We start from the raw sequence: 24,359 nt of genomic DNA, 5'->3' as shown, positions 1-24,359 counted from the left end.
CACACTGTCGTAGCTATGTAGCAACAATAATGACGAATGCAATAACAATACGACAAGCACACTGTCGTAAAAATTAGCAACGGTACGGTTGACGCAATATAGAAGTGTCAAAAGTGATGGATCCCATATTAATACGACAAGCAAAACAGCCATAGCAATACATCAACATAATGATTAGTGATAAATGCGATAATAATTCGACCAAAAGTGTCGAAGCAAAAACAGTGACAATAAGTGTTGAGTGCAATGGTCTTACAACAAGCAAAAGTGTCGCAGCAATAAGCAAATTGAGAGATGACATAAGGGCTTACAAGAATTTTTGATTTCTACATTTATGCAAGTACCGGCAAGGAGTGTATTAAAAGCGACGCATATCTACCCTTGTTCCACGAGATGCAGACTGGTTTGGTCAGTTGTAGTTCTCGAAAGGCTTATCGAGTAGGAGAGCTAACAGCGTTCGCCGAACAGGCGATAAGTGCGGAGGATCAGCAACTTACATCTCGTAAGATCAGTCCATCTATTGGGGAAATACTGTGGGTCAGCACAAGCATGTAGATGGAAAAGGCCTCCATCCAGCTAATGTTATATTCTATGAGGCGTTTGTTTTTTTTCAGCTTGGATGTTAACACCAGCCGGCCGTCCAACATCTGTTGTGGTTCGTCCTCAGTTGCTGGAGTGTGGTTAGCGAGTAGCAAGTCGCTCAGATCGATAAACCGCCCAGTGACAATCTAAGTAACGACCTTCGGTGGTACTGGCGAGTGGCCCAGACCAACGACAAATGCCCATTGAGTAGCTCGAAGTCGTTGTTGTGTTCGCTGGGGCGGACTAGGTTGGTTGTTCTCTGTTTGCTATAGTTGACTCAACGGCGGCTTGAATAACCTCTAGCAATTCGGAAGAAATTGGAGAAGACTGTGGAGAAGGTGGATCGACCATTGCTATTAACTGGGTAGTCCAAAAGCGATAAAAGCTAGCGACAAAGAAACGCAACTTGTACGATGGCAAGCATGCAAAGATGGCATACAAGCTACAAGCCAGCTAGTGAACACGCCACCCGGAGCGAGGGAGCATGCGTAGCGTGGATGGTCCGCTGGCCCACGGTGCTTAGTCTAGCAGGCTTAGTTGTGGTTTTAGCTTTGCCTAAATTACATTTAGCCCCATCAACATCAGATACCATAGGGAAATTATATAGGAAAACAAAGGCGCGCGCGAAACAAAAAATGCTCTAGTGCATTTTTCATTGATGTTTTTGCTCTTTCGCATTACAGAGGACATTATCTTGATCTCAAATTTAAAAAATAATTAATTATTTAATTTTTCCAATTTTATTTTCACCATTCACTTTAATCTAAATTGGGCTCCCTGTGGCCAGCTTTCCAGCAAACACAGTGGCCACATAAAAATGGGCCAACTTCACCAAGTTTCAGCGCGATTTGAGGCCGTGTAGTGGGTTTTTCAAAATACGCTCTTCTCTACCTAAATAATGGGTATTATTTAGGTAGAGAAGAGCGGATTTTGAAAAAACCGCAATCGAAATGCGCATAAAATATATCTAAGTATCACTATAAATATATAAAAATAAATTTATGTTAAAAACGATTTGAAAACAATAAGGCTAGATGCCTGTCGGACAGCAATATCTAAATTGTTCCAGTCAGCGGCCGCATGAAATATAAAACGCTGTTTGCCCAAATTAGTACGCGCACGTGGCAATCGTAAATCCTGACGACGGCGTGTATCATTTTTATCTTTTAAATATTTACATTTTATTCATAATCAATAGGTAAGCATTTTGTAACTATTGTAAATATTCTATTGTAATTTTTTGTGAAGCGCCTTGGACAATTTTGGAGATGAGCGCTATATAAATAAATTATATTATTATATTATATTATCATAATTATGAATACTACAAATGGCGGCGGCGGCGGGTAGCTAAAGGTTCCCAATTCAACTGATTAAGGGCTTGGGTCGCAGAAAAGTACTTGGCTTGATCTAAAATCAATCTTGCAGCATTATTTTGTAAAATTTGAAGGTGTTGCATGAGTACTTCATTGTTTTTATCAACTCATACTAAATCAGCATAATCAATTATTGTAAAGTGTTAGGCGAGCGTTCAGCGGCAATAAATGCTTAACGCGACGCAAAATGCCGAGCCTCTGACAGACCTTTGAGCTTAAAGGCATCTATCTATATGGTCAGACCAGGTCATATTTTCATTAAGTGTAACACCTAAATATTTGAACGATTCTTTTCGCTCAAGTGGATGGCCATTAGCCTCTAATGAAATATTATTGAAAGAGCTAAGCTTACGTGCGCTACCAAATAATAAAAAATTTACATTTGTCTGTATTTAAAGTCAATAGATTGTCATTGAACCAATTGCATAAATATTTAAGGTCAGAGTTCAGATTATCTTCAAATTCCTTATATTGGATGAGGAGCAACATATAACTGTATCATCTGCGTATAAAGACATCTCACAGGACTTGATACGTTAGGGCATATCATTCACATAAATTAGGAAAAGCAGCGGCCCTAACACACTCCTTTGGGGAACTCCAACGGACACAGGCTTTGCGGTAGAGACAGCGCTGCCAATCACCGTGACTTGATTTCTTTGCGACAAGTATGATCTGAACCAGTCCACGACAACGTCACTGAGACCAGATTTGGAAAGTTTGTTGAACAGGATCGAGTGATCGACGGTGTCGAAAGCTTTTGACAAATCCAGAAAAACAGCACCAGTAACTAAGGTTTTGTCCATGTTCTGAAGAACCAAATCAGTGAAGTTGACGAGGGCAACTTCTGTAGATAGCTTTGGTCTGAAACCAAACTGTCGAGGAGTTAGGAATTTCTTTTCAAGAAGATAGTTGTATACATGAGAGTGAACAGCCTTTTCTAGAATCTTACTCACTGTAGGAAGTATAGTTATCGGTCTGTAGTTGTTAGGATTGCATCTATCACCAGACTTGAATAAAGCAGAAACTTTACCAGATCTCCAAATAGAAGGGAAAGTTGAAGACAGGAGTGAACGGTTGAGTAAATTTATAAGAACCGGAGCAAGAACAGAAGCTGAGTCTTTCAAAAGACGAGCACTGATATTGTCAAGGCCGATAGCTTTATTAGTCTTCAGACAACTAAGAGGTTTATACACAAAAGATTCATAAACTGGATGGAATACAAAACATTCCGAGTTTGAATTGGGATCGACAGAACAAAACAAACAGTTTTGCCAGACATGATTTAGGCCTGATTTTATCTTGTCAGCTAATTTGGGTTCAATGGATGAGAAGTGGCTGTTCAAGACTTCAGCGATCGATTTAGTGTTGGTACAAGAGACACCATTAACCTCAATACAGGACACAGGGGGAGTAGACTTGCGCTGAGTGATATCATTTAACGTTTTCCATAGAGCACTAGAGTTCCCTTTGTTCTTATTAATCAGATCAAGATAATAGTCAGCTTTGTCAACTTCTTTAGTTGTTTATTAACAAAGGCTTTTGTTTTCTTGTCGAATTCCATTGGTGTTCGGAATTTGTTTTGACTGCCTTCCGATGGTGATAACCACGGTCACGCATAGCACTCTTTAGTTCAGAAGTCTTCCAAGGTGTCTGAATTCCTTTGATGCGGGCCTTCTTAATTGGAGCATGGATATTAGCGACTTCCGAAAATAAGCGGTTCCAAGTTTCAATAAGCAACCTCGTCGTACAAGCAAAATCAAATTTTTAACACCTAACACCTCAAACAATGAATACCCTATTCCACAGGACAAATGTTCACCTTTTGTTTTAGTTTAAAAATAGCATGAAAGCAAAAAGATTCATTGAAATAACGAAATATTACGAAGATGATGATCAATTGAAACAAAATTTTCATTTCAATTTCACAGTAACAGTTCAGTGCTTGTAAAAGTAAAAGTTGGTTGGTTATTTATTGATCGGCACCAACACCTTCAGCAAAGAATATCCTATTCCGCAGGAAAAAAGCATTTAAGTATCTATCAAGCCCACAGGATCTCTTCCTTATTTCAAAGCCCTTATCAAATAAATAAGAATGGCCTTTACTTTCTTTTGGATATAGTCTCTTTTCGTTGCCGACATATTTAATATAGAAATCACGTGATAATGACGTCAACCCAGGATCCCTGACAAAAGGCAAAAGGCAATGTTTTCCCATTTCAGACCACATGTCATTCCCTAGAGTATCATTTCTTTGTTTAAGGTTTGCGCTCGATTGCACATGAGAAGACACATGAATATGGATACAGCTCAAACAAAGAATCTTATTCTCAAGGGAATGACACGTAGTCTGAAATGGGAAAACATTACCCCAAGCAGAAGAGGTCTATGGGGAATATTTCTGTGAGTATGAGCTCAAAATGGCTCAATCTTATGTTGGTTATAGTGCGCTAAAACCGACCTAGGAAAAAAGCGATCAAAGAAAAAAGTAAAAGTAAGGTTAGACTCAGGTTAAGGTTTTTAGAAGCAATTTATTTGGAAGAAACAATAACTAAATGCAGGTGATCTGCATTCAACATTTTACAAGGTTACAATTCAGTCTTACGTTTTAAATGCAACGATTATATGATTACTTGCGGACGCTTCCACAACCAAATTTATCATAGACACAGTTGCCTTTGCCGTCTGGGATGTAACATTCTCTACATGGGGGATTAATGATGTTGGGCATTGGCTCTCTCTTGCGGACACTTCCACAACCAAATTCATCATAGACACAGTTGCCTTTACCGTCTTGGATGTAACATTCTCTACATGGGGGATTAATGATGTTGGGCATTGGCTCTCTCTTACGGACGCCTCCACAGCCAAATTTATCATAGACACAGTTGCCTTTGCCGTCTGGGATGTAACATTCTCTACATGGGGGATTAATGATGTTGGGTTTTGCGTTCACCATACCAATGGCCACCAGTGAGACCAAGATGAAAATGGATTTCATCCTTCAAAATTGAATGAAAAGAAAAGAATTACATTCACAGTTACGACTAAAAACCATGATTTAGGAGTTGAATATGAAGCAAGGTCAACACACTTTTCATTTCTAGCACAAAAGAAAACAGAAGAACTAGCATAAAGAAGAACAATTCATTTCATCAGATTGAGGTAGAACAAATTAAATAGTTTGCACCAACCTTGTGGAAAGATACAGCAGTGAGTAAAGTTAGTAGGTTGCTCGTTGAAATCTTCTAATCAATGTCCCTCTAAAACAGCTCCGTGTACAATACAATCACCACCAAGGAGCGCCTATCCTATATATATCATACTGATCGACCTATGATTGGCTACTTTAATTTGGTGTCATGTCATCCATGAATCCTTTGTCCTTATTGGATAAGGTAGATGGCATGATTGGATCACGTGTGTGAGTTCAAGCTTTGCCGTCAGTACTGAAAGTTTAGGTTATTTTGACTGACATTTGAGGAGGGTACACGACTTAACAAGATTCAAGTCTGGCCTAAAAAAGCATTTTAGATCTCGCCACAATTAACCCTGTGCGCCATGCAATACTACATGTTAAGTGTTTTAATCTAAGTACTTTGTAACTTTAATTTTTGTATTCTGTACTATATTTTCTGTCTGTAAGTTTATTTTAAGCAGAGCCCCATTCAAACCAGCTTTGCTGAACTGGGCACTTAATATGAAATAAAGTAAAAGAAAATTTTTCACATATGTGACAATGCTCTAGTACTTAATTATACAGACCATCCGCCTGAAAAACCTGTTATAAGTCTCTTTCTTTCCAATTTTTCTCAACAGTAAAACGAACTACTAAATGGTTCAATCGCATTCCTTCCCGCTTCAAATCACCTTTTCCCAGGGCCGCATGTTTTCCCATTTCAGAACGTCTTTCTATTAAGAGAGAATTCTATTCAAGCAGTGAGCGCCAAAAACTACTTTCTTGAAGAAAGGCTGTTGTACAAGGCTAAAATCTTGTTATTCAGAAAGTTTAACTTGTTTGGAAGTGGAGATGACCGATGAAAGTGGAATCAAAGTGTTAACCCAAAGCAAAAATTTGAATCGAAAAACAAAAAAGGTTTAGGCCTTCATTTGCTTATTTCCCATACATTTTCTATAAAAAAGCCTGACAAAGCTACATTCTAACACAAATGTTACAAAACATCTTTGTACAATTGAAAATACCGCTTCAAACAGGCATTTTATCATAGTACATCAGTTTCTAACTGTTAAAAAAAGTTTTTGAGTGTTAACCTAAAACGAAAATTGGGATCAAAACTCATACGAAGGTCTAGTTTAATTTTGGCGCTTTTTGCCATTAATCCTCGTTATTGAAAAAATGTAAAATCATATTGGTGTCAATGTGTAGCAGCGGTCTTTTCAAACACTAAAGGGAATTACCTCCCGCCTAACATAAGGGTCATTACACCCGAACTTATTTGAATATTGATGTTTTATATTTATAATTATAGTAGATCTACTGAAAACGTTTGCGTAATGTACTACAAATGATTCAAGACAATAAGGCCTATTGTTTTGTCTTAACACTGTCGCAAGCCTAGAACCATTTCATCTTCGTATTTGGTTTTGTATGGCTTGTGTTTAAGCCACACAATATATTAGTTTCACTTGGTAAATACTGATCTCTCATTTAGATTTGTAGATGAGTGAGTCAGTGTTGATAAAAAAACGCGCCCCTTTTGTAATTAACTAAATTGTTCAAGAAAGCCGACCTGGCTTAGAATTGCCGACAATATCAATTTATAGTTATTAATATCAAATTATACCTCCTTTTCACTTCCAGTAGACTAACGGTAATGTCAGTATCTTTACTTTAAAAACATGTATTTATGCACGACATCGAAAAATGTTGAATTGTAAAGTGATCATAAGAAAACACAAACTTGAATGTCCAATAGTAAAATAGGCACAAATTTAAAATGTACCATTTTCTTATACGATGCTTGAAATTTGGCGGAAATTATACACCATAATAATGTCAGTATCTTTACTTTAAAAACATGTATTTATGCACGACATCGAAAAATAATTAAACAATACTTATTGAAAACCCTAACAGGCTCACAACTGAATTTATGAAAGTTTCTGTGTTCGAGAAATCGTTTAGATCACCGGCTGTTTATTTCTTGACTGAACACATGGTTTGTAGTATGATTTTACTGATAAAAACATATCTGAAAATGTATTCCATTGTTAAGTCATGGCGGCCATGTTGGTGCTTAACAAAAGGATTTCATTGTTTTCAAACATCCATTGTTTATGCGCACCAAGATAGCCCGCACGTTTTTGTCTTACTCTCTGGGAAATGGTTGAAACAATTTAAAGTGCCTATGACCCTTATTTTTTTTTTACTTTTTATATCGAAATATAATCTATTCTGAGAAACGTGTCGAAAGAATTTTTTGATTCTGACGCTTCTTTCTATTTTTTTCAAGCGGTCAAAAGTGCGAAAATCGGCATTTCTTTGACCTGTGGCCGCGTGAAATGATAACCTAGGGGACTGGGCTGTGACGTCATAGTAGTAAATTGGGCTTAGATGCTTCTTCATTCTCTCTAGATTTCACTAGTATTTATGACCAATTTTCCGGGGTTTTTTTCCTTCAAGAGGCCTCATATTTGTGGTTAGAGGATGTTAAATACTTCAGACTTCAGGAATAAAATTTTTTTGGAGTTATTTTAAGAAAAAGAGAAGCAGCGAGAAGTTAATCGCAACCCAAGGAAAACCTCATACTAGGTTGTCACGCTCAGAATCAAGTGTAATAAATTAGCTTCAAAAACTTATATATTTCACATACAGTAACTCTGAGCACTACATATACCTACACCCTTTAACTCATAGATTTTTTAGCATTTATTCTTATTAATATCTCGTGTATTTATGGTAAATATGCGTGTCCGTGCCGCGCAAAATTTTTCCAGGTCGTTTCCAAGTCAGAAACATTGAATATAAACAACAGAAACAATGAAATAACTCCAAAATCTTTTTCAATGTTGATGGCTTCGTCGCTTAACAGTTTTCAAAATCTAAAAATGAATTTATATGTTAAATGTATTTATACTGTAGTAGTTCAGTCGAGGAAATAAGGGTGCGTGACACTTCGTATCATCAGTCTAGAGTTAAATATTTGTTACTCTGCAGGTCAACATGGTTTCACTTCATAGTCGAATATAATATTTTCTACTCTATTAGTTTTCTATCCTGTCTCAAAGTACCTAACCATGCCTATCTTTGAAGATAAAACGATCGTCTATCGAGGGAAATTCAAGTAAAAAATCTACAAAGCATTCTACGGTAGCAAAGAATTAAAATATGTGACCAGTAGTATTATTATATTAATCGTAGACATCGTACGGGAATTTTGTCTCAACCATTCATTACAGTCCTTTTAGCATTGCACTAAATACTTCTTAAGAGTTTAATAACCACTGAAATGTTACCACACTCACCAAAACTGTTTGATAAACCGGGAATAAATTATTCCCGATCCGGATCGATGCTCAGTTCGAGCAAAGGCAATTAAGTAAAATGTTACCCGTATCAACTGCGGTTCCCTATAACGACCGTAGGAATTTCTAAGAAGGGATTTCTATCTATGCTGCTGTACTTTTGGTGTATTTACTAAGGTTTTGACAAGTTTTATCCACAGCCAATGAGATAATATTTGTGATCGGGTCGGAACCCCTTCACTTCCGTCACCTCGCTTGCTTTACTAGGTTGTGTTCGCTTCAATATACCAGTAAATTAGGCTACGAATCCCGATGAGAACTGGAAATGGAATATTTAGATAATGAACTTCCTCATAGAATCCCAAGAAAGCAGTTAAAAGTCCAAAGACTCACAAAAAACCCCAAGAAACGCAAGGACGTTGTCAGTATCCCATACATTTCTTTGTAAATCAAGAAGAACGTGTTGCTACTATGACGTCACTAGCCCAGTCTCCCCTGTCGTTCGGTCATATTTTGGAATCTTCCTATTTTCGCACTTTTGACCGCTCGAAAAAAATCGAAAGAAGCGTCAGGATCAAAAAATTCTTTCGACACGTTTCTTAGAATAGCATATATTTCGATATAAAAAAGTAAAAAATAAGGGTCATAGGCACTTTAAGAGAGAATTATTTTCCTATTCAAGCAGTGAAAAACTATTTTCTTGAAAAAAGGCTGTTGTACAAGGCTAAAATCTTGTTATTCAGAAAGTTTAACTTGTTTGGAAGTGGAGATGACCGATAAAAGTGGAATCAAAGTGTTAACCCAAAGAAAACATTTGAATCGAAAATGAGGTTTATGCCTTCATTTGCTTATTTACTATATATTTTCTATAAAAAAGCCTGACAAAGCTACATTCTAACACAAATGCAACAAAACATCTTTGTACACTATTGAAAATGCCGCTTCAAACAGGCATTTTATCATAGTACAAAAGTTTCAAACTGTTTAAAAAAAGTTTTGAGTGTTAACCATAAAACGAAAATTGGGTTCAAAACTCATATGAAAGGTTAGTTTTTGGCGCTTTTTGCTATTATTGCTCATTATTGACATAAATTTTAATTGAGGTTGTTAAGTTAGAGTGGCTGAGGAAATGATTTTTAATGCCAATAATAAAAGTTTGAATTATTGAACTATTTTCCGGATTGAGTCAATCTTACGTGTAGTTGAAAAACATTCGATATTTTTGGTAGAGCGGCTGATGAAATTAACCAGTTAAAAATAATAACAATTAAGCCAGGGGCAGAAATTGATTGGATTTAATTTATTCAAGCAGACTGAATAGGATTAGGATTTTTTTCACATTTTTCCCATTTGTAGATATTTTAAGAACTTTTATTAGTCTTAGGACATTTTTTTCGACATTTTATATCTACGAGAACTCATATTTAAAGCCTAATCGTCCTGGAATTGCCGTCATTGTTGAATGCCAGACCTTACAAGCTTCAATTTTGCTCGACCTGGTCTCTGGAATGGTAACTTTCAACCACAGTACAGCGATTCTAATATCATCTTCAACTTTAACCATGGAAATAGAGGTAAAAGAGCTGGCAAAAGGGTCAAGGAGAGAGATTCTATTCGCAAGAACAGAATCGAAACCGTTATGCATCATCGACCATCTTATGAATTTGCATACAACTCTCGGGACAGGAAGGCAAATGAAAATAATGTAATTTCTATTTCTCTAAACGAGTCTGTTGCGGGTAAACCCAACATGACGAACTCAGTGTCTGTTGCGTCTGGTAAATGCTCTACACTGCAAGAATCTTCATTTACTACGATGGAACTTGACTGTTCTACGTGTGGAAATTTTAGTCGAGAGGAACAACATTCTACAACTACAGTGAACGCTAACAAAGATCCAATTAAGACCGAAAACATACGAATTGCTTCGTTAAATTCTCAGTCACTAAAAAAGGATGTAAATATTGGTTTGGCCATCGAACTGTGCAAACAGTTCAATATTCAGATTTTGGGTGTACAGGAAAGCTGGAGAACTGGCTCCGAGTACATTGAATTTGGCGAGAATAAAGATCAATGGAAATGGATTAACTACGGATATGAAAAAAAGAATAGAGCAGGGGTTGGCTTTATTGTTGGTCCAAATGTGCAAGTCATCAAAACAGTTGAGCATCTACCTGGTAGAATCTTAACAATCTATGTTAAATGCTATGGCTTATGTATACGCATTACCAATGTCTATGCTCCAACCGAAGTTGAAAATCTTGAATCAAAACAACGCTTTTATAAAGAACTCCGTAAAGCCATGGTGGTCGAGAAACTGAAGAAGTATAAGCCTTTGTTGGTTGGTGATTTTAATGCAATAATTTCTGAGGATAGTCGTGAGGGATTTGCAACAATACTGGGACCCAACAATCCTCCTTCAAGCACCAGAAAGACCAATGAAAATGGAAGATTATTGTTAGAATTCTGTCAAGAATACAAATTACGTATTGCAAACTCCAACTTTTTGACAAAGCGAATTCACCGAGACACGCACACTCTTCCTAATGGTATCAATCGAAGACTTGATTACATACTGGCAGGAACCCAACTTCTTAAGCTAATGAAACATTGTAGAGTCTACAATAAACCAACAAACAGCTGGAAGCAAACAATTGGTACTGATCACAAGATTCTGATATCTGATATAAGCATACCATGTAACAGAAACTCCTTAAAACAACAACTCAAAAAGAAGGCAACAAAAAAGGTCCAAAAGAGAAAGTGGGATGTTACTCAGCTTAGAGATGATGCTGAATGTAAAAAACAATACTGCAAAAGAATTGACAGTATTTTAAGCGATTGCAATTTTGATTGCACAGCACCTGAAGAAATCAACAAAAACATTGTCTATGCCATTCATGAAGCGTTAGACAGTGAAATCCCGGTAGCGCAAAAGGAGAAAGAGTTAAAAAAACCATGGGAATCAAGTGAACTATTAGATCTAATCAAGAATTCTGACAACTCTAAAGAGCAACGTGATAAGATTAAGAAGTTAAAATTAAAGCTCAAAAATGAATATTATGAGAAAAAGGCAAATGAACTGAATGATGCTAGTAACGCAAGAAAAGTTGAACGTGAGTTTGCTCTCTCAAAGAATTACAGTATGATCCCAAAGTTACAGAATAGGGTTGAAATTAAACCCTCTGACCTTAAAAGTTATTTTGAAGATCACTTCAAGAAGAGAGCTGACATTGAAATGCCTGCAGAGCTTGCAAATTCTGAGAAATATCCAGATTTATTTAATGACCGGAAAATAGAAATTAATTCCAATCCACCTGAAAAAGAAGAAATTATATCTGCTCTTAAGAGTTTTAATAATGGGAAGAGCTTTGGCACCGACAATATACCACCTGAAGGGTTGAAGTATGGAATCCACTCAAATCATCTAATTACAGCTCTCTGGATGTTATTAAATAGTATCTGGTTAACAATGACGATTCCTGCTGATTGGCTAAAGCTTTCCATCACCTGTCTCCATAAGAAAGGAGGTAAACATCAAGCAAGTAATTACCGTGCACTGTCAGTGGGCTCTAACATCTCTAAGATTTTGTCAAAGATAATTATCACACGACTGAAAGAATGCTATGAGGAAAATATTTCAAAGGCTCAGTTTGGCTTCAGAAGGGATAGATCAACGACTGATGGAGTTTTTCTACTACGACAGATAATAAAGAACACTGAAGGTGGTATAATTGCACTGTATATTGATCTAACAGCTGCATTTGACAAGGTACCCAGACATATTATGTATGAAGTTCTGAAAGTTAGAACTGGATGTGAGAAGTTAATTGATATTCTATGGTTATTATATGATGGAACAATCGGGAAAATATGTGGAGATAAAACTGATTTTCCTATTGAAGCAGGGACCAGACAAGGTGGTGTGGAAAGTCCTCCAGTATTCAATTGGTTCTTTGACTGGGTACTCAAGGTCGCTGCCCGTGAAATTGACCAACGCTTTCCAAATGGATGGGGAATACCATGTACATATACAATCGCTAATGCATGTCATCAACGGAGTACTGGACGAATGAATGGTGTGGAGATAATTAAATGGCTTTTATATGCTGATGATGTTGTTGTGCTGTCAAAGGATCTTACTGATCTACAGGAGATACTGGAAATTATCCATGGAACATGCTTAAGATATGGGCTTGAGTTAAGTTTTAAGAAAACCAAAACACAGGTATTTCATGATGCGCAGCTTATGGAAAAGAAGAGCTTATTAAATATATCAGGACATGATATTGAAAATGTAAAAGAGTTCAAGTATCTTGGTCATATGTTTTATAGTGATCAGAAGGAAAGTTTTGTCGATAACAGAATACTAAGTGCAACAGGAAAATTCCACGAGCTCAAGAACGTCCTTACAGATCATAAAGTATCTATGAATACACGCAGAAAACTCTTGGAATCCTGTATCAGATCCAGACTTACTTACTGTACTGAGGCTGAACTAGCAAATGAAGATGAACTGAAAAAGCTTGAATCCTGTTGGTTTGGTCTACTAAGAAGAATGGTACGGAATGGCCGGGAAAGGAAAATGAATAGTGACGGAGAAGAAACGTTTGCCTTTAAATATAGGAACTTAGACCTGGAGAGAATAGTGGGAACCCTGGCACTTCGTGATTTTATATACATACGCTACTTGAAGTACATTGCACATGTTTGTAGAAGACCAAATTCAAATTTAACGAAACAGTTGCTGTTTGCAATTCCATCTGCTAAATATGCTAGAGATCCATGGATCAAAATTAGTCAACTTCTTAATGTTGATAAACACCAAGCTAAGAAATCTACACAAGACAGAAAAGTTCTAAAAGGACTACTACATCAGAACTTTGGCTCTGTGTAGACTATATAGTCCCTGCTGATCAACTTATGGTTGGAAATAGCGGAATGACACTGATACTGATACTGATACTGAAGAGCACGTTCCACAAAGCAGCCTATTTGACAAATATCCTAAATATTATCTATAATTATATCTGAGTGTTTAGATATCCTTTTGTTTTCGTGGGATGTTATCTTTTTGTATTCCTCGCAGCTTTTCGTTGTATAGTTGTGTTTCGTTGTCAGAGAATTCTTCAACCGCCTGAATGATCGGGTCATTTTTTAATGCCGAATTGAGCGCATGTCTTGCAGGGTTCGGGAGTTTGCTCGTGTATTGTTTATCAAACGGATCATGAAACGCTTTCTTAGGAGAATAACCATAGGTATTGGGTTGTAATGCAAAACTCGTATAAGGACCAGAGTAAATATCAGGAATAAATGTTGAATATTCTTTAGGTGTTGAAGCGTATCGTTGTGCGAGGTTCATCTCGTATTGTTCATCGTATTGATAACCTTTTGGCTGTTGAAAACCCGTTTTGTAAGAATTCCCTTCTCCTATGTACCAAGTACTCGTGCCTTTATTCTTCGGTCCTACATATTCCCCAAACCCATTGTAATTTACTGGCTGTTCTGCCTTTTCTTTATCTTTGAGTAAATCATCATTGTGCTTGCTTTCAAAATCGTCAGGAGTGTCATCTTTGTCATCCTGATCACTAGTGTCATCCTCAAGTCTTCTCTGATGATGTCCCTTATAGGAATCCAAACTCTTTCCTCTTAAGGCTTTTAACAAAAGCTTGACACCTGAGACCAGATTTTTTAGCTTGAGCTTAGATGTTGGTTTATTTATTTGTGCCGAACCTACTTTTGATTTGGCTGTTGGGTTGGCGTCGATGATGGAAATTGTATCTTGTTGAATAGGCAGCATACCAGCTGAACTCGCTGGCTCCAAGATTCGACCGCCTGCGAACTGTGTGATTTTTTGTAAATCTTGATTAGCAGTCGTTTTTCTTTCATCAACTGGGTTTAGAATCTTTCCTGAAGTCGCAGCTCCACTAAACTGGACAACACGTGGCTTCGATGATAAAGAGGTTTTTGAGGCATTTTCTGCTATGGATTCTTGTGCAGGTAACATGCCTTTTTTCTTGTCCTTTTGGAACTCTATTTCCCCTTGTTTTAACATTTTTTGAAGGGAAAGTAACAAGTTATCAAGACTTGATTCTCCTGTGTATTTATTGACCAGTTGTAAAGAAGAGTCATCAGATGGTGCTGGCATTGGTTTGACAGTTGGTGATGATAGGACAAGACTGTCATCTTCAACGATTTCTTTTTCCTTATCATTTGGAACCGATTTGACAGTGTCATCACCTTCACCTTTAGTTGCCTGTGCGTCACTCACAATATTTTTGATGTTATAGCTGTATCTCTGAGCACTGCTTAACTGGTTTTCAAGCGCATCTAACAGTTCTCTGTCAGGACTGTTATTCATATTATTTCCTATCTGGTAATGTTTTGCCCCAATCACAAAATCCTCTTCCTCAAGTTGCTCTTTCTTCTTCTTTCTGCGACGATGGTGTTTTGAACTTTTCCTGCTTTTGTTCTGGTCCAAAAAGCCTCGAACCAACACGCTCAAAAGTTTTACTGAATTTTCATCAAGTGAACCAACTGTTTGTACTTCAGGAACTTTGTGGTCTTTCCCTGGCTTTCGTATACTTTGACCAGGGACTTGCAGGTCTTTTCCAGGAACTAGCACGCCTTTTCCAGTGAATGTGACGGAATTTTCAGGAACCTGATTTGGTGGGCCAAGCGCTCGATTACCTGAGGTTTTCGATGGTGGCGCTTTGATCATGTTCAGAAGGATATTAACATCCTTGCCCTGGTAGAGCTTTTCTTTCTCTTTCTCCTTGATGACCTCACTATTGATTCTTCCACCAAGAGTAATATCTTGGATATTGTTGAATGTCGAGATGGGTTTTAATTCTACAGAAGACAAATTCTGAATGCTTGATTGGCGTCGAAGTGCATTAGCAATAGAATTTGCAGCTTTGAAGGCGGTTTTGGGAGCTAGTTTTGTCACTGAGCTCACTTGCTCTTTTGATTGATTAGGTAGATGTGTTGCACTCAATAGAGTATGATTGTCATTATTTGTCTCTGCAGTCGTTTGTGAAGCTTGAATCGTTGTAGAAGAAGACTTAGAAGTGTCCATTGTGTTACTTTTAACAGTATTGTCTTTCTCATTGATTATGTTGATCACTGGCTCCTGATTTACCACCTCAAATCCATAGACTCCTTTTGTCGAATTGTCGGTATCACCTCCATGTGGCTGCTCATCATTGAATGGCATTTTTAAGGCTCCGCTTTGTAATTCCTGGAACAAGGAACTCGTTGGTTTCATCTTTACATCAACATCGCTAAACTTGCCAGTTTTTTCTGCTTTTTCAATAAGCATGTTGAAAGAATCTTCGATGTCTTTGATTTGTTTATCGATTCTCAATCGTTCTTTTCTCTGTTGAACTTTGTTTCTTGCTTCAGCTTGCACGTCCTCTGCAACTTTCCCCTTCAGCCTCAATGCAACCTTACTCGGATTTTTTAATGCAGCTTGTCTTTCCATTGCTTCAGTAGTTTCAATAGCCTTGTTGATTTTATCTTGTAAAAACTGAACATCTTTTGGTTGAACACTATCAGGCAAATCTTGAAGCCATTTAATCTCTTCACGGTGTTTATTATTCCTTGCTGAATGGTGTCTTTTTCCTCCTGCTTGATCTGGATCAATTTTTGATGTTATCAACGTCAAAGCATCACTAATAGCTTGTAGCGCCGATACCTTCTTTCTCAACAAACCAATAGCCTTCCCCTCAGTGTTTTGTCCAATATTTTTGGTTTGTTTCTCAAAGTCGTTCTGTGCAGGTTTAAGGAATTTTTCATAAAACATATTCCCCATGACCTTACCTCCTAATTTTGCCGTTGGGCTCTATCAATTTACTCAAGTCTTTTTGGGTAGTTTTGATAGTGGTTCCCAGAGTGCTTATTGTTGGTAAGGGCGTTTGTGTTGTAGTAGTTGTAGTACTTGACACTTGCTCAAAATGCTGCTTGCCATCCATATTAGTAAGTTTTTCTTCTCTTTCACTACTGCCAACAGTTTTATTTGTGTTTGACGGGGGACTAGTAGTTTTTGAAGTGCTCGTTTCCTGTGAGCCTTGGGTATCGTGATTAGATGCAGTTATGTTTCTACTCATATATTCATTAATAATCTTGATTGCATCTGGAGACTCTGCAAGATGATTGAGTTCATCTCGAGTCAAATCCAGCTGGTTTGATAATTCATCGTTGTTAGAGTTTGGATTACGTGGTTCACTAACTGCCGATGCCATATCAATTCCCTCCATAGCATTAACACCTACTTTCATTATCTTTTTACTGTGCAGAATTTTCTTCAAGAGAGCGATATTTTGTTGTAGGGTTTCTTTTGCGCCGTCTTGAGGGACACCAAGCCTTTCCTTAAGGGGACTAGGACGGGTGTCGTGTGGGATATTCATCTGTTCCCCTGTAGTACCATCGCCACCTCTATTATTCTGACTTTCCATGTACTCTTTCAGTAACCCATCTAATGAAGAATTCATGATAGGATCATTGTCGTGTTTCTGATTGTTTGGCATGGTAGCTTGAAGTAAATAATGTGTATCGCTATTAGCATGCGAATCCTGGTTTAAAAACGGTATTCTCTTCGTTGGGTTTTCCGGTAAAAATATTCGATCTGAGCTTCCTTTTGAACTCTCCAAGACATTCTCTATGAAAACAAAATATAACAATAAAGTTACGACGTTGTTTTACGTTTTATTATTGCACCTTTTCGTCTTTTACATCTTACTTTGAATGAGAAATCGCGCAGAAAAAGATCGAAATCGAGGCATAGGGGAAGTAATTGTCGAAGGATTCATTTGCCCGAGCCTTTTTTGACACTGCTAGTGATCTTACAGCCAAAATACCGAAAGTGGTTCAATGCAACTTTTTTAGTATATTAAGTATTTGGCAAATCTCTTAGCCACAATTCGGTTCTACACCCCTTGGGCTTTTAGGGGCGGTCCTTCCTCTATTCTACGTACAAAACCTTTGTGCTAATTTCAGGCAGGGGCTGACTAACCTTGTTCGACATTAGGTTGGCATCGATAGGTGATCATGGCATACTTATCAACATCAGGACAATGTTGTTCATTCCCTTGTACCATATGCTCGTCATCTGCCCGCACTACACATCCATTACTCCCATGACAAATACTACGAATCCTTGCCAAAGTGCTGTTGGAGCTGTCACATTTCCCCAGTCGTGATGGTCTGCCTAGTGTCGTGGCACAAGTAGCAGGGGAAATTCTGCCCCATACTGCAGACAATACATTTAGTTTCCATCCTTCTCCACATTTCAGATTCGTTGTCTCTCCGTCACAGAGAACAAACTTCCGTTCGATCGGCATACAGGTATAATTTACAATAAGATATTTGTTGACACCCGGACAATGAGTAGTACCCGGGGCTTGTAGTACCCTATGTCTAGCGGGGATTTCACAGAACACTTTATCATCACACAGGTTTTTCAGTACAGATGTTGTCGAGAGATCATTGCCACAACTGGTAGTTGGGTCACCGTCCTCTGATGGACATATTTTGTCAGAAAGTCTTCCCCAGAATGTGTCCATGATTGCAATAGTCGATCCTGGTGAAACACATTCCAAGGATTTGTTCTGACCAGCACACAACAGAACTTGTTTATCTATAACAGGAGCAAAAGTAAAAAACTAATGATAATGGCGATGATGTAGAAGATGATGAGGCGGAGGAGGAGGATGAAAAGGAGGATTAGAAGTGGGGATAGGAGAATATCGAAAAGACCATGCTGTTCATACGAGGAAGCCAATGGCCATTTGCTTGGAAAAGTCAGTTCAAATGAATGCACTCAAGTGAAATAGAATCTAAGAGTCAAGATGAAGACGTAATTCATAGATGTCTTCAGTAATAATAGAGAGGTGTGCCGGGGTTATCGGATGTGTATATACTTATACATATTTACCTGTTGTTAGGTCTATTTCACTGCGTGGTCTAATTCCAGCATGCGGCACAATATGGTGACTGACACTTATATCTGTGAAAACAAAGACCCATCTGCTAGCAAAAAGAAAGAACAGTATCTTGTGTATGGTGGTGTGTACCGGTGTGTGGTGGTGTACAGATGTGAATGTCAATATATGCAGATATTTCTCAAGTTCAATGGGGGTATCCATGAACCAGAACAAGAACAGAAAAGTGACAAATGCTATGGGATATTTCTGTCCCACAAAATATCTCAATTGTAACTTATAATCGAACAACTAGAGACAACCTTTTCTTAGGGCAGACAATGGTCGTGCAATTCTAAGAACCGTACTAGAAATTGAGGCTTAGAAAGTTAGGTTTTTTTCCTAGTGTAACTAAATTTAAAATGGTTACTGGATTTGTTCTTTTTATTCACGTCATGACGCGATTTGTAAAAAGTTTTCTTGTCAGTTTGTTTTTGTTTTTCAGAAAAAATAGACATTGTTGTGAATAACAGAATAAATGTGTTTAAAAAGGACTTGCCTTTATGAGCTGGTAACTCGATATTAAGAGATGACCTCACCAACACAAACATCGCGGACAGAAAATAGAAATATTTCATCATTTTTCATCACTTTTCGCCAAACTTGGTCATGTGTTCACTTTAACATCCATTCGTACTTTTATGTTTCCTCGATATGAGTAAGATAAGCCATAATAAAGAATGATAATTATATAACTGACGTAAGTTAAGGATTGCGTTCTTGGAGGTTTTGATTCTAGAGAACAACGGGTACCAAAACAATGTCAATTAATGGTCATGAATATTTTATGAGAGGAAACGTTCTACTGACAGATTTATTCACTGTCTTGAAGAAAATATATTTGTCTTTTAAAATGAAAGACTATTTTATCTCAAACATCTATTCTGATTTTATAGACATTGGTCAGCGGAACTGCCGTCACAGGCCGATTAACAGTTTCAACGATGTTGACACCATTCTATTTAGTAAAATTATAATTATATAACATATATATTATATAAGTATTATTAAACCTCTCCGTGAATATTGCTTTTCAATTTCAGATTGACTGATTAATATAAAGTTATATTTGGTTCACGTACTAATCACTGTCTAACGATCCTGTGATTGTTCGTCAACCAATCAGAAATCCGCTCAACACCAAAGCCAAGTACTGCAGTAGCCAATCAGATGTCAAGAAACAACACCGAGTTCATAGTTGACAACCAATCAAACGCAGGTACTCAAACACACACAAATAACAAATATTAGTTTAATAATCAGCATTCATTCTGTTACTCTGTCACAAAATTTAGATACATGTTCGCATATTTACACAAGAACCTAGTCGTCTGCTTACAAAATTTAATCCTTAATTTTCCTCCTCGCCATCCGATCAACCAAAATAATTTTTATTACAACGAACATCTCAAATTAAAATTAATAATTTGATTATATCTTTATAAAAAACGTAGTGATTATTTCCTCAAGGTGCGATTTTCTGAATAGCCAATACTTGGTATGGTCAGGGCACAACACCCTTTTCAGTGTCCAGAATCGCATTTGCACGATTGTTGACTTAAAGCTTAACCAAGTATTTCATTAAAACGTTGATCCTTTGCAGCAATGGTAAAACTTGATTACAGGTTTGTCCGGAAAGTGTTACGTCATCAAGGCTGATTGCCCGCGCCTGCATTCCCAACACCAAGATTACGTACATGAGGAGACTGTGGGGGAAGGTTATGTTGGTTATTGCGCATGAAAGGTACATTCCTGACTCCTTGATTAGCATTCAAGTTTAGATTACGTTTTGAAGCATTTTCCATGATGCGATGTCTCAAGCCTTTGATGGTCGAGGGTTTAGTGTTGCCATTGTCAAGTCTGTACAATGTACTCTTTACCTTCTGCTTGAGGTCAGCAGCAGATGCAGTATCTATGTTGCTCCTAGTATTATCCTTGACTTCTGCCTGTCCAGGTTTTACTAGCGGTTGTTGTTTGTGCTCAACGATTTTCCTGGGAATGGATGCCTTTCGAGTTCCCACGCTTGTTTTGTTTTTGATATTCTTAATTCCTTCAATTATCATTCTTTCAATAGTTTGTGCCTGCTCATCGGTCAGACCGTTTTCTATCATCGACTCGTCTCCACCTTGTGCTTCAGCAGATGCTTTGATTAAATTGTTGATTTTCTCCAGAGCCTTTAGTCCACCCATTCCCAGTCTACCAATATTCAGATCTTCTTTCCCCTCAGAAGGGTTTTCAACCATACTCTTTGGATCTCCGTCTAGTTGTTTAAGAGCCTTTGCCACATTCTCTGGCTGATCGTCATGTTTTTCCGCTTCTGGTTTAACTGGTTTGTCTTCCTGTTTATCCTGTTCTACAGACTCGGACTGTTTGACTTCAAAGTCATCTTCAGTTTCTAACAATGGAGGAACAATCGATTAGCAGATAATTAACAGATCATTTTCGATTTCGTAAAATAGCGCTGTGTTTCTTGATTACAGGATTCAGCGACTCATCTTAACATCAAAATATCTATATACAAATAATCAAAATATCAAAAAACCAACGGTAAAGTAAAGAATGGACAACTTCAACAATTTTCACAAAGCTTCACTGCCGGAACACGTGAATATTCTACAACAAATCAAGGCTAGCCCTGAGCAACAGAGAACTCAAAATTGGAGTATTGAGGCTATCAATACATAAAGCAGCGTGTTCTCCCTTACCAATGTTTGGATGTGGCTTACAACTGTAGTTAATAATAAGATATTTGGCAACCCCTGGACAGTTTTCAGCGCCATTTTGAACCTGATCATATGCTGCGTGCACATCACATCGAGTCAAACCATCACATGACTTTTTGACAATCCCGAGACTCTCAGTGGCCCCCGTGCATATCGTTTGGCCGTTTTCCGCTGGACAAACCACCGTTGATTGTCTTCCCCAGAATACCGAATTGACTCCAATCTTCCACGTGGCAGGGCAGTAAAGTGTGGAGTTTTCAGAGTCGCAAAGCACGACTTCCTTGGCATCTGGTACGCATGTGTAGTTGATGATAAGGTATTTATTTACACCAGGACAGTGCAAAGAATTGGGGTTTTGCAGCAACGCGTGTTTTGCTTCCAAGTCACAAGATTCTTTGCCTTCACATCTTGCTTTTACGATACCCAGTGTTTCTGGAGCTGTATCACAGTTGAGTACAGTATCACCATCATCAGAAGGGCAAATATTCGCTGATCTTCGACCCCAGAACACGTTCGTAATGGCGATATTAGACCCAGGATACGCGCAGCTTAACGGCTTCCGTTGCTTAGTGCATATAGTGACATCTTTATCTATAGAGGGAGGGAAGGGTTAGGGAGAATTTTGTTCAAAAAACACTCACAAAGACAAGAAACACTCAATCCAGGCTGCAAGAGTGAACTACCTCAGTTACTCCTTGAATTGATTGCTTTGCGTCTGACCAGAAAACTATGGATCATTTATTCCAGTGGTTCTATTCCATACTTACCCGACTCGAGATCAATTTGACTTAAACCTGTTCCGCCGTCACTGCTTGGGACATTTCCTGGAAAGAAGCCATACATATTCAGTCTTCAATTGGGGGCGCTGGGAAGTAGGTAAGGGAGTGTTTTATAGTCTACATGGGAGGGGGAGGGGAGGGGGAGTCTGTACATTTTGTTACATGGATATAATGTTCTCGTTAAGGGGTCACAAGAGCATAGAATCGGTACTAGTTAAACTATGATAGCAAAGTTGAGTTGAGTTGTCACCACATAAAAACAATGTGAAAACAAAGAACAAAGCAATGTTATCTATCTGTTGATGCTCACCTTGAATGGATGTGAAGTGAACCAAGGCAAAAATGTATAAACACGAAACCACCCTTGAAGCCATTGAAGATGTCAGTCATTCAGATATACACTCTACATAGTATGGAAAAAAATGTATCATATCACGATGACGGCTGGTTACACCGACACAGGAATCCCATAACATCTTGTACTGGTACAACAACACAGAAACCATTACATATTTTACAAAATTTCAGTTTCTCTCGATCATCTAAAGGGACGATGTTAAAGCTTATAAAATTAGGCCAAAAAATCTTTTCCACTGACAATTGCGAATTAAAACAACGTAAGCTGGATATACAAATATTTGGCGGCAGTTTGAATGATGATTAATTCTGTAGAAAAGAAAATGTTATATAATTGAATCAGAAGCTAAAAGGCAATCATTTCTACCTGCAAATTAATGAGAAGTAGTTTCACGAGAATAGTCACAGTATTGATGAAAATACCAGAGTGACATTTCAGTCAAATAAATAACCCAAAAACTGACAAACAACAGTACTTGTTTATAAACAAGTGATTAGGATTGGTAGTGAATGGGTGAATCAAGAATAGATTGGTTTGAACGAGTCGAATCACCTCAGTGAAAACATAATTCTACGAACCCAGTTTGGGTCAGTGAATTTTGGTCAAAGGTAAAAACACGAGTAGAGCATTACTTTGCTGTTAACAGAGCTGACGTGATTGATCTATTAAATGCACGAGAGGAAACAAAAACAGAAATGAGAAACAATAAATAAACAGCTAGAGACTTTACCTTTGTTAAACATTCGATTTCCAACTATGGATAAAAGTGAATACAGCCAGAAAAAATATCAAACACGATAAACCTATTATTTTCCACTCGACAAGTTTCATGGCGTAAGACTGTCATGGCTGGTATGTTCTTTTTATCTTGGATTCTTGTGATCGCTCACAGCAGGTAAATACCATAATTGGCTGAACGCTTTCATTGCTTGGCCAATTTTTTGTTTATATAACCGTATAATAACAAAAACAATGCCAATATATGAATAAAATAACCAGCTTGATTTAAAGAGCAACTCACCTTAGATAATCTTTATCTTCGTTTGATTTTAGAAGTTCAGGAAACAAGAGCGTCGTTATCTCTGTCAACCTTATTATTACCTCACTCCTTCTCCTGTGTCACGTGCGTGTTGACGACATGTTTGTGATAATCAAGGCACTTGACACTTGATTTGTCCAAGGGATCTTAACTACATACCTAGCGAGGATACAAAACCTTTTCTGGATAACGAAGAAAAGCGCGCAAATCCGGCACTTATCTTATAGATGGAAGATATGTATAAATTTAATAAAATTAATCTTCAGATTTCAGGCTTTTTTGCCTGATTGAAAACATAATTTTAAAACAAACTGATGCACTACAAGTTTAGAATTTCACTAATGTTTGCTGGTATTTCATGCGCTGCACTTGTTGCTGTGTGTTAAGAAAGGGTTTTTCTTATGGGATATAATGAAACTACGAATCTATCGTAGACCTCAGATCAAAGAAGCCATATAAATGCTTTTTGTGAGGGAAAAGGAGTACAAAGTGTCCAATGTTTCTCGTGCAGTTCAAGTGACCGATCTCACCAGCAGGGTGGTCAGCAAGGCATTGCTAGAACACGCGAAATGGGAGGGGCATTCATTTTATCGTCATACGACATTCATCGTCCCGCTTACCGGTTGCTTCCTGTGGCCGAGCCAGAAGCCGACAGTTCCTAACCACTACCCGCATAAAGTAGATTTGTAATATTATCTTCTGCATATTATTTCCAAACCACTGTGGAACTCTAATTTAATAAAAACCCTCGTTCAAAATCACAAAGATAAAACAGTAGGTGGTCATACGATTAGATGTAACGGTTTTATGAACAAATTAACCAGCCATGAAGTGCACTTCATCTAACATTTATATGTACTCACTGAATCGCTCGGTCATGTAAGCTCGTAAAATGCACCGAATCAGATCACCAGTCAATCCATTAGCCTCATCTACCCGGCCTTTATTAAACCCAGATACATCATGGTATGGTTCAGGCATATCTAGTGAAAGAAAAAATGTAGCATAATAGATGATAGTCAAGGATGATGATACA

The 24,359-nt window shown here is 37.7% G+C and overlaps 5 protein-coding genes across 7 annotated transcripts; 2 read left to right on the top strand and 3 right to left on the bottom strand.

Moving 5' to 3' along the window:
- Nucleotides 1-4,469: 4,469 nt before the first annotated feature.
- On the bottom strand, nt 4,470-5,294 carry LOC148909908 (uncharacterized). The gene is made up of 2 exons (XM_089033121.1): nt 5,153-5,294; nt 4,470-4,960 (listed from the first exon to the last, which is right to left on the bottom strand). Exon 2 carries the CDS (start codon nt 4,957-4,959, stop codon nt 4,588-4,590), a length of 372 nt encoding a protein of 123 aa, XP_088889247.1. The 5' UTR covers nt 4,960; nt 5,153-5,294; the 3' UTR covers nt 4,470-4,587.
- Nucleotides 5,295-9,906: 4,612 nt separating this feature from the next.
- LOC148909907 (uncharacterized) lies at nt 9,907-12,431 on the top strand. Its single transcript, XM_089032459.1, has 2 exons — nt 9,907-12,262; nt 12,418-12,431. Exons 1-2 carry the CDS (start codon nt 9,907-9,909, stop codon nt 12,429-12,431), a joined length of 2,370 nt encoding a protein of 789 aa, XP_088888585.1.
- Nucleotides 12,432-12,516: 85 nt separating this feature from the next.
- LOC148909906 (uncharacterized) lies at nt 12,517-13,341 on the top strand. Its single transcript, XM_089032458.1, has one exon. The coding sequence runs from the start codon at nt 12,517-12,519 to the stop codon at nt 13,339-13,341; it is 825 nt and encodes a 274-aa protein (XP_088888584.1).
- A 67-nt stretch (nt 13,342-13,408) lies between these two features.
- On the bottom strand, nt 13,409-18,975 carry LOC116289650 (uncharacterized). The gene is made up of 5 exons (XM_089032457.1): nt 18,924-18,975; nt 18,379-18,450; nt 17,458-18,081; nt 16,300-17,103; nt 13,409-16,268 (listed from the first exon to the last, which is right to left on the bottom strand). Exons 1-5 carry the CDS (start codon nt 18,973-18,975, stop codon nt 13,483-13,485), a joined length of 4,338 nt encoding a protein of 1,445 aa, XP_088888583.1. The 3' UTR covers nt 13,409-13,482.
- A 687-nt stretch (nt 18,976-19,662) lies between these two features.
- Nucleotides 19,663-24,302, bottom strand: LOC116289652 (uncharacterized). 3 transcript variants are annotated; one of them, XM_089032395.1, is made up of 6 exons: nt 23,944-23,976; nt 23,306-23,482; nt 22,237-22,329; nt 21,915-21,971; nt 21,130-21,738; nt 19,663-20,819 (listed from the first exon to the last, which is right to left on the bottom strand). In XM_089032395.1, the coding sequence occupies exons 3-6, from the start codon at nt 22,298-22,300 to the stop codon at nt 20,074-20,076; spliced, it is 1,476 nt and encodes a 491-aa protein (XP_088888521.1). In that variant the 5' UTR covers nt 22,301-22,329; nt 23,306-23,482; nt 23,944-23,976; the 3' UTR covers nt 19,663-20,073. The 3 variants fall into 3 exon arrangements, with proteins under 3 accessions (XP_088888521.1, XP_088888522.1, XP_088888523.1); XM_089032396.1 differs by lacking the exons at nt 23,306-23,482; nt 23,944-23,976 and adding an exon at nt 24,187-24,302; XM_089032397.1 differs by lacking the exons at nt 23,306-23,482; nt 23,944-23,976 and adding an exon at nt 23,015-23,228.
- Between the last annotated feature and the right edge of the window lie 57 nt (nt 24,303-24,359).

This window comes from Actinia tenebrosa, unplaced genomic scaffold (assembly GCF_029948245.1).
Source record: "Actinia tenebrosa isolate PJP-AT-01 unplaced genomic scaffold, QUT_ActTen_1.0 PGA_scaffold1__47_contigs__length_23844297, whole genome shotgun sequence".
Taxonomy (NCBI): domain Eukaryota; kingdom Metazoa; phylum Cnidaria; class Anthozoa; order Actiniaria; family Actiniidae; genus Actinia; species Actinia tenebrosa.
This window is presented reverse-complemented; position numbering and strand designations above follow the sequence as displayed.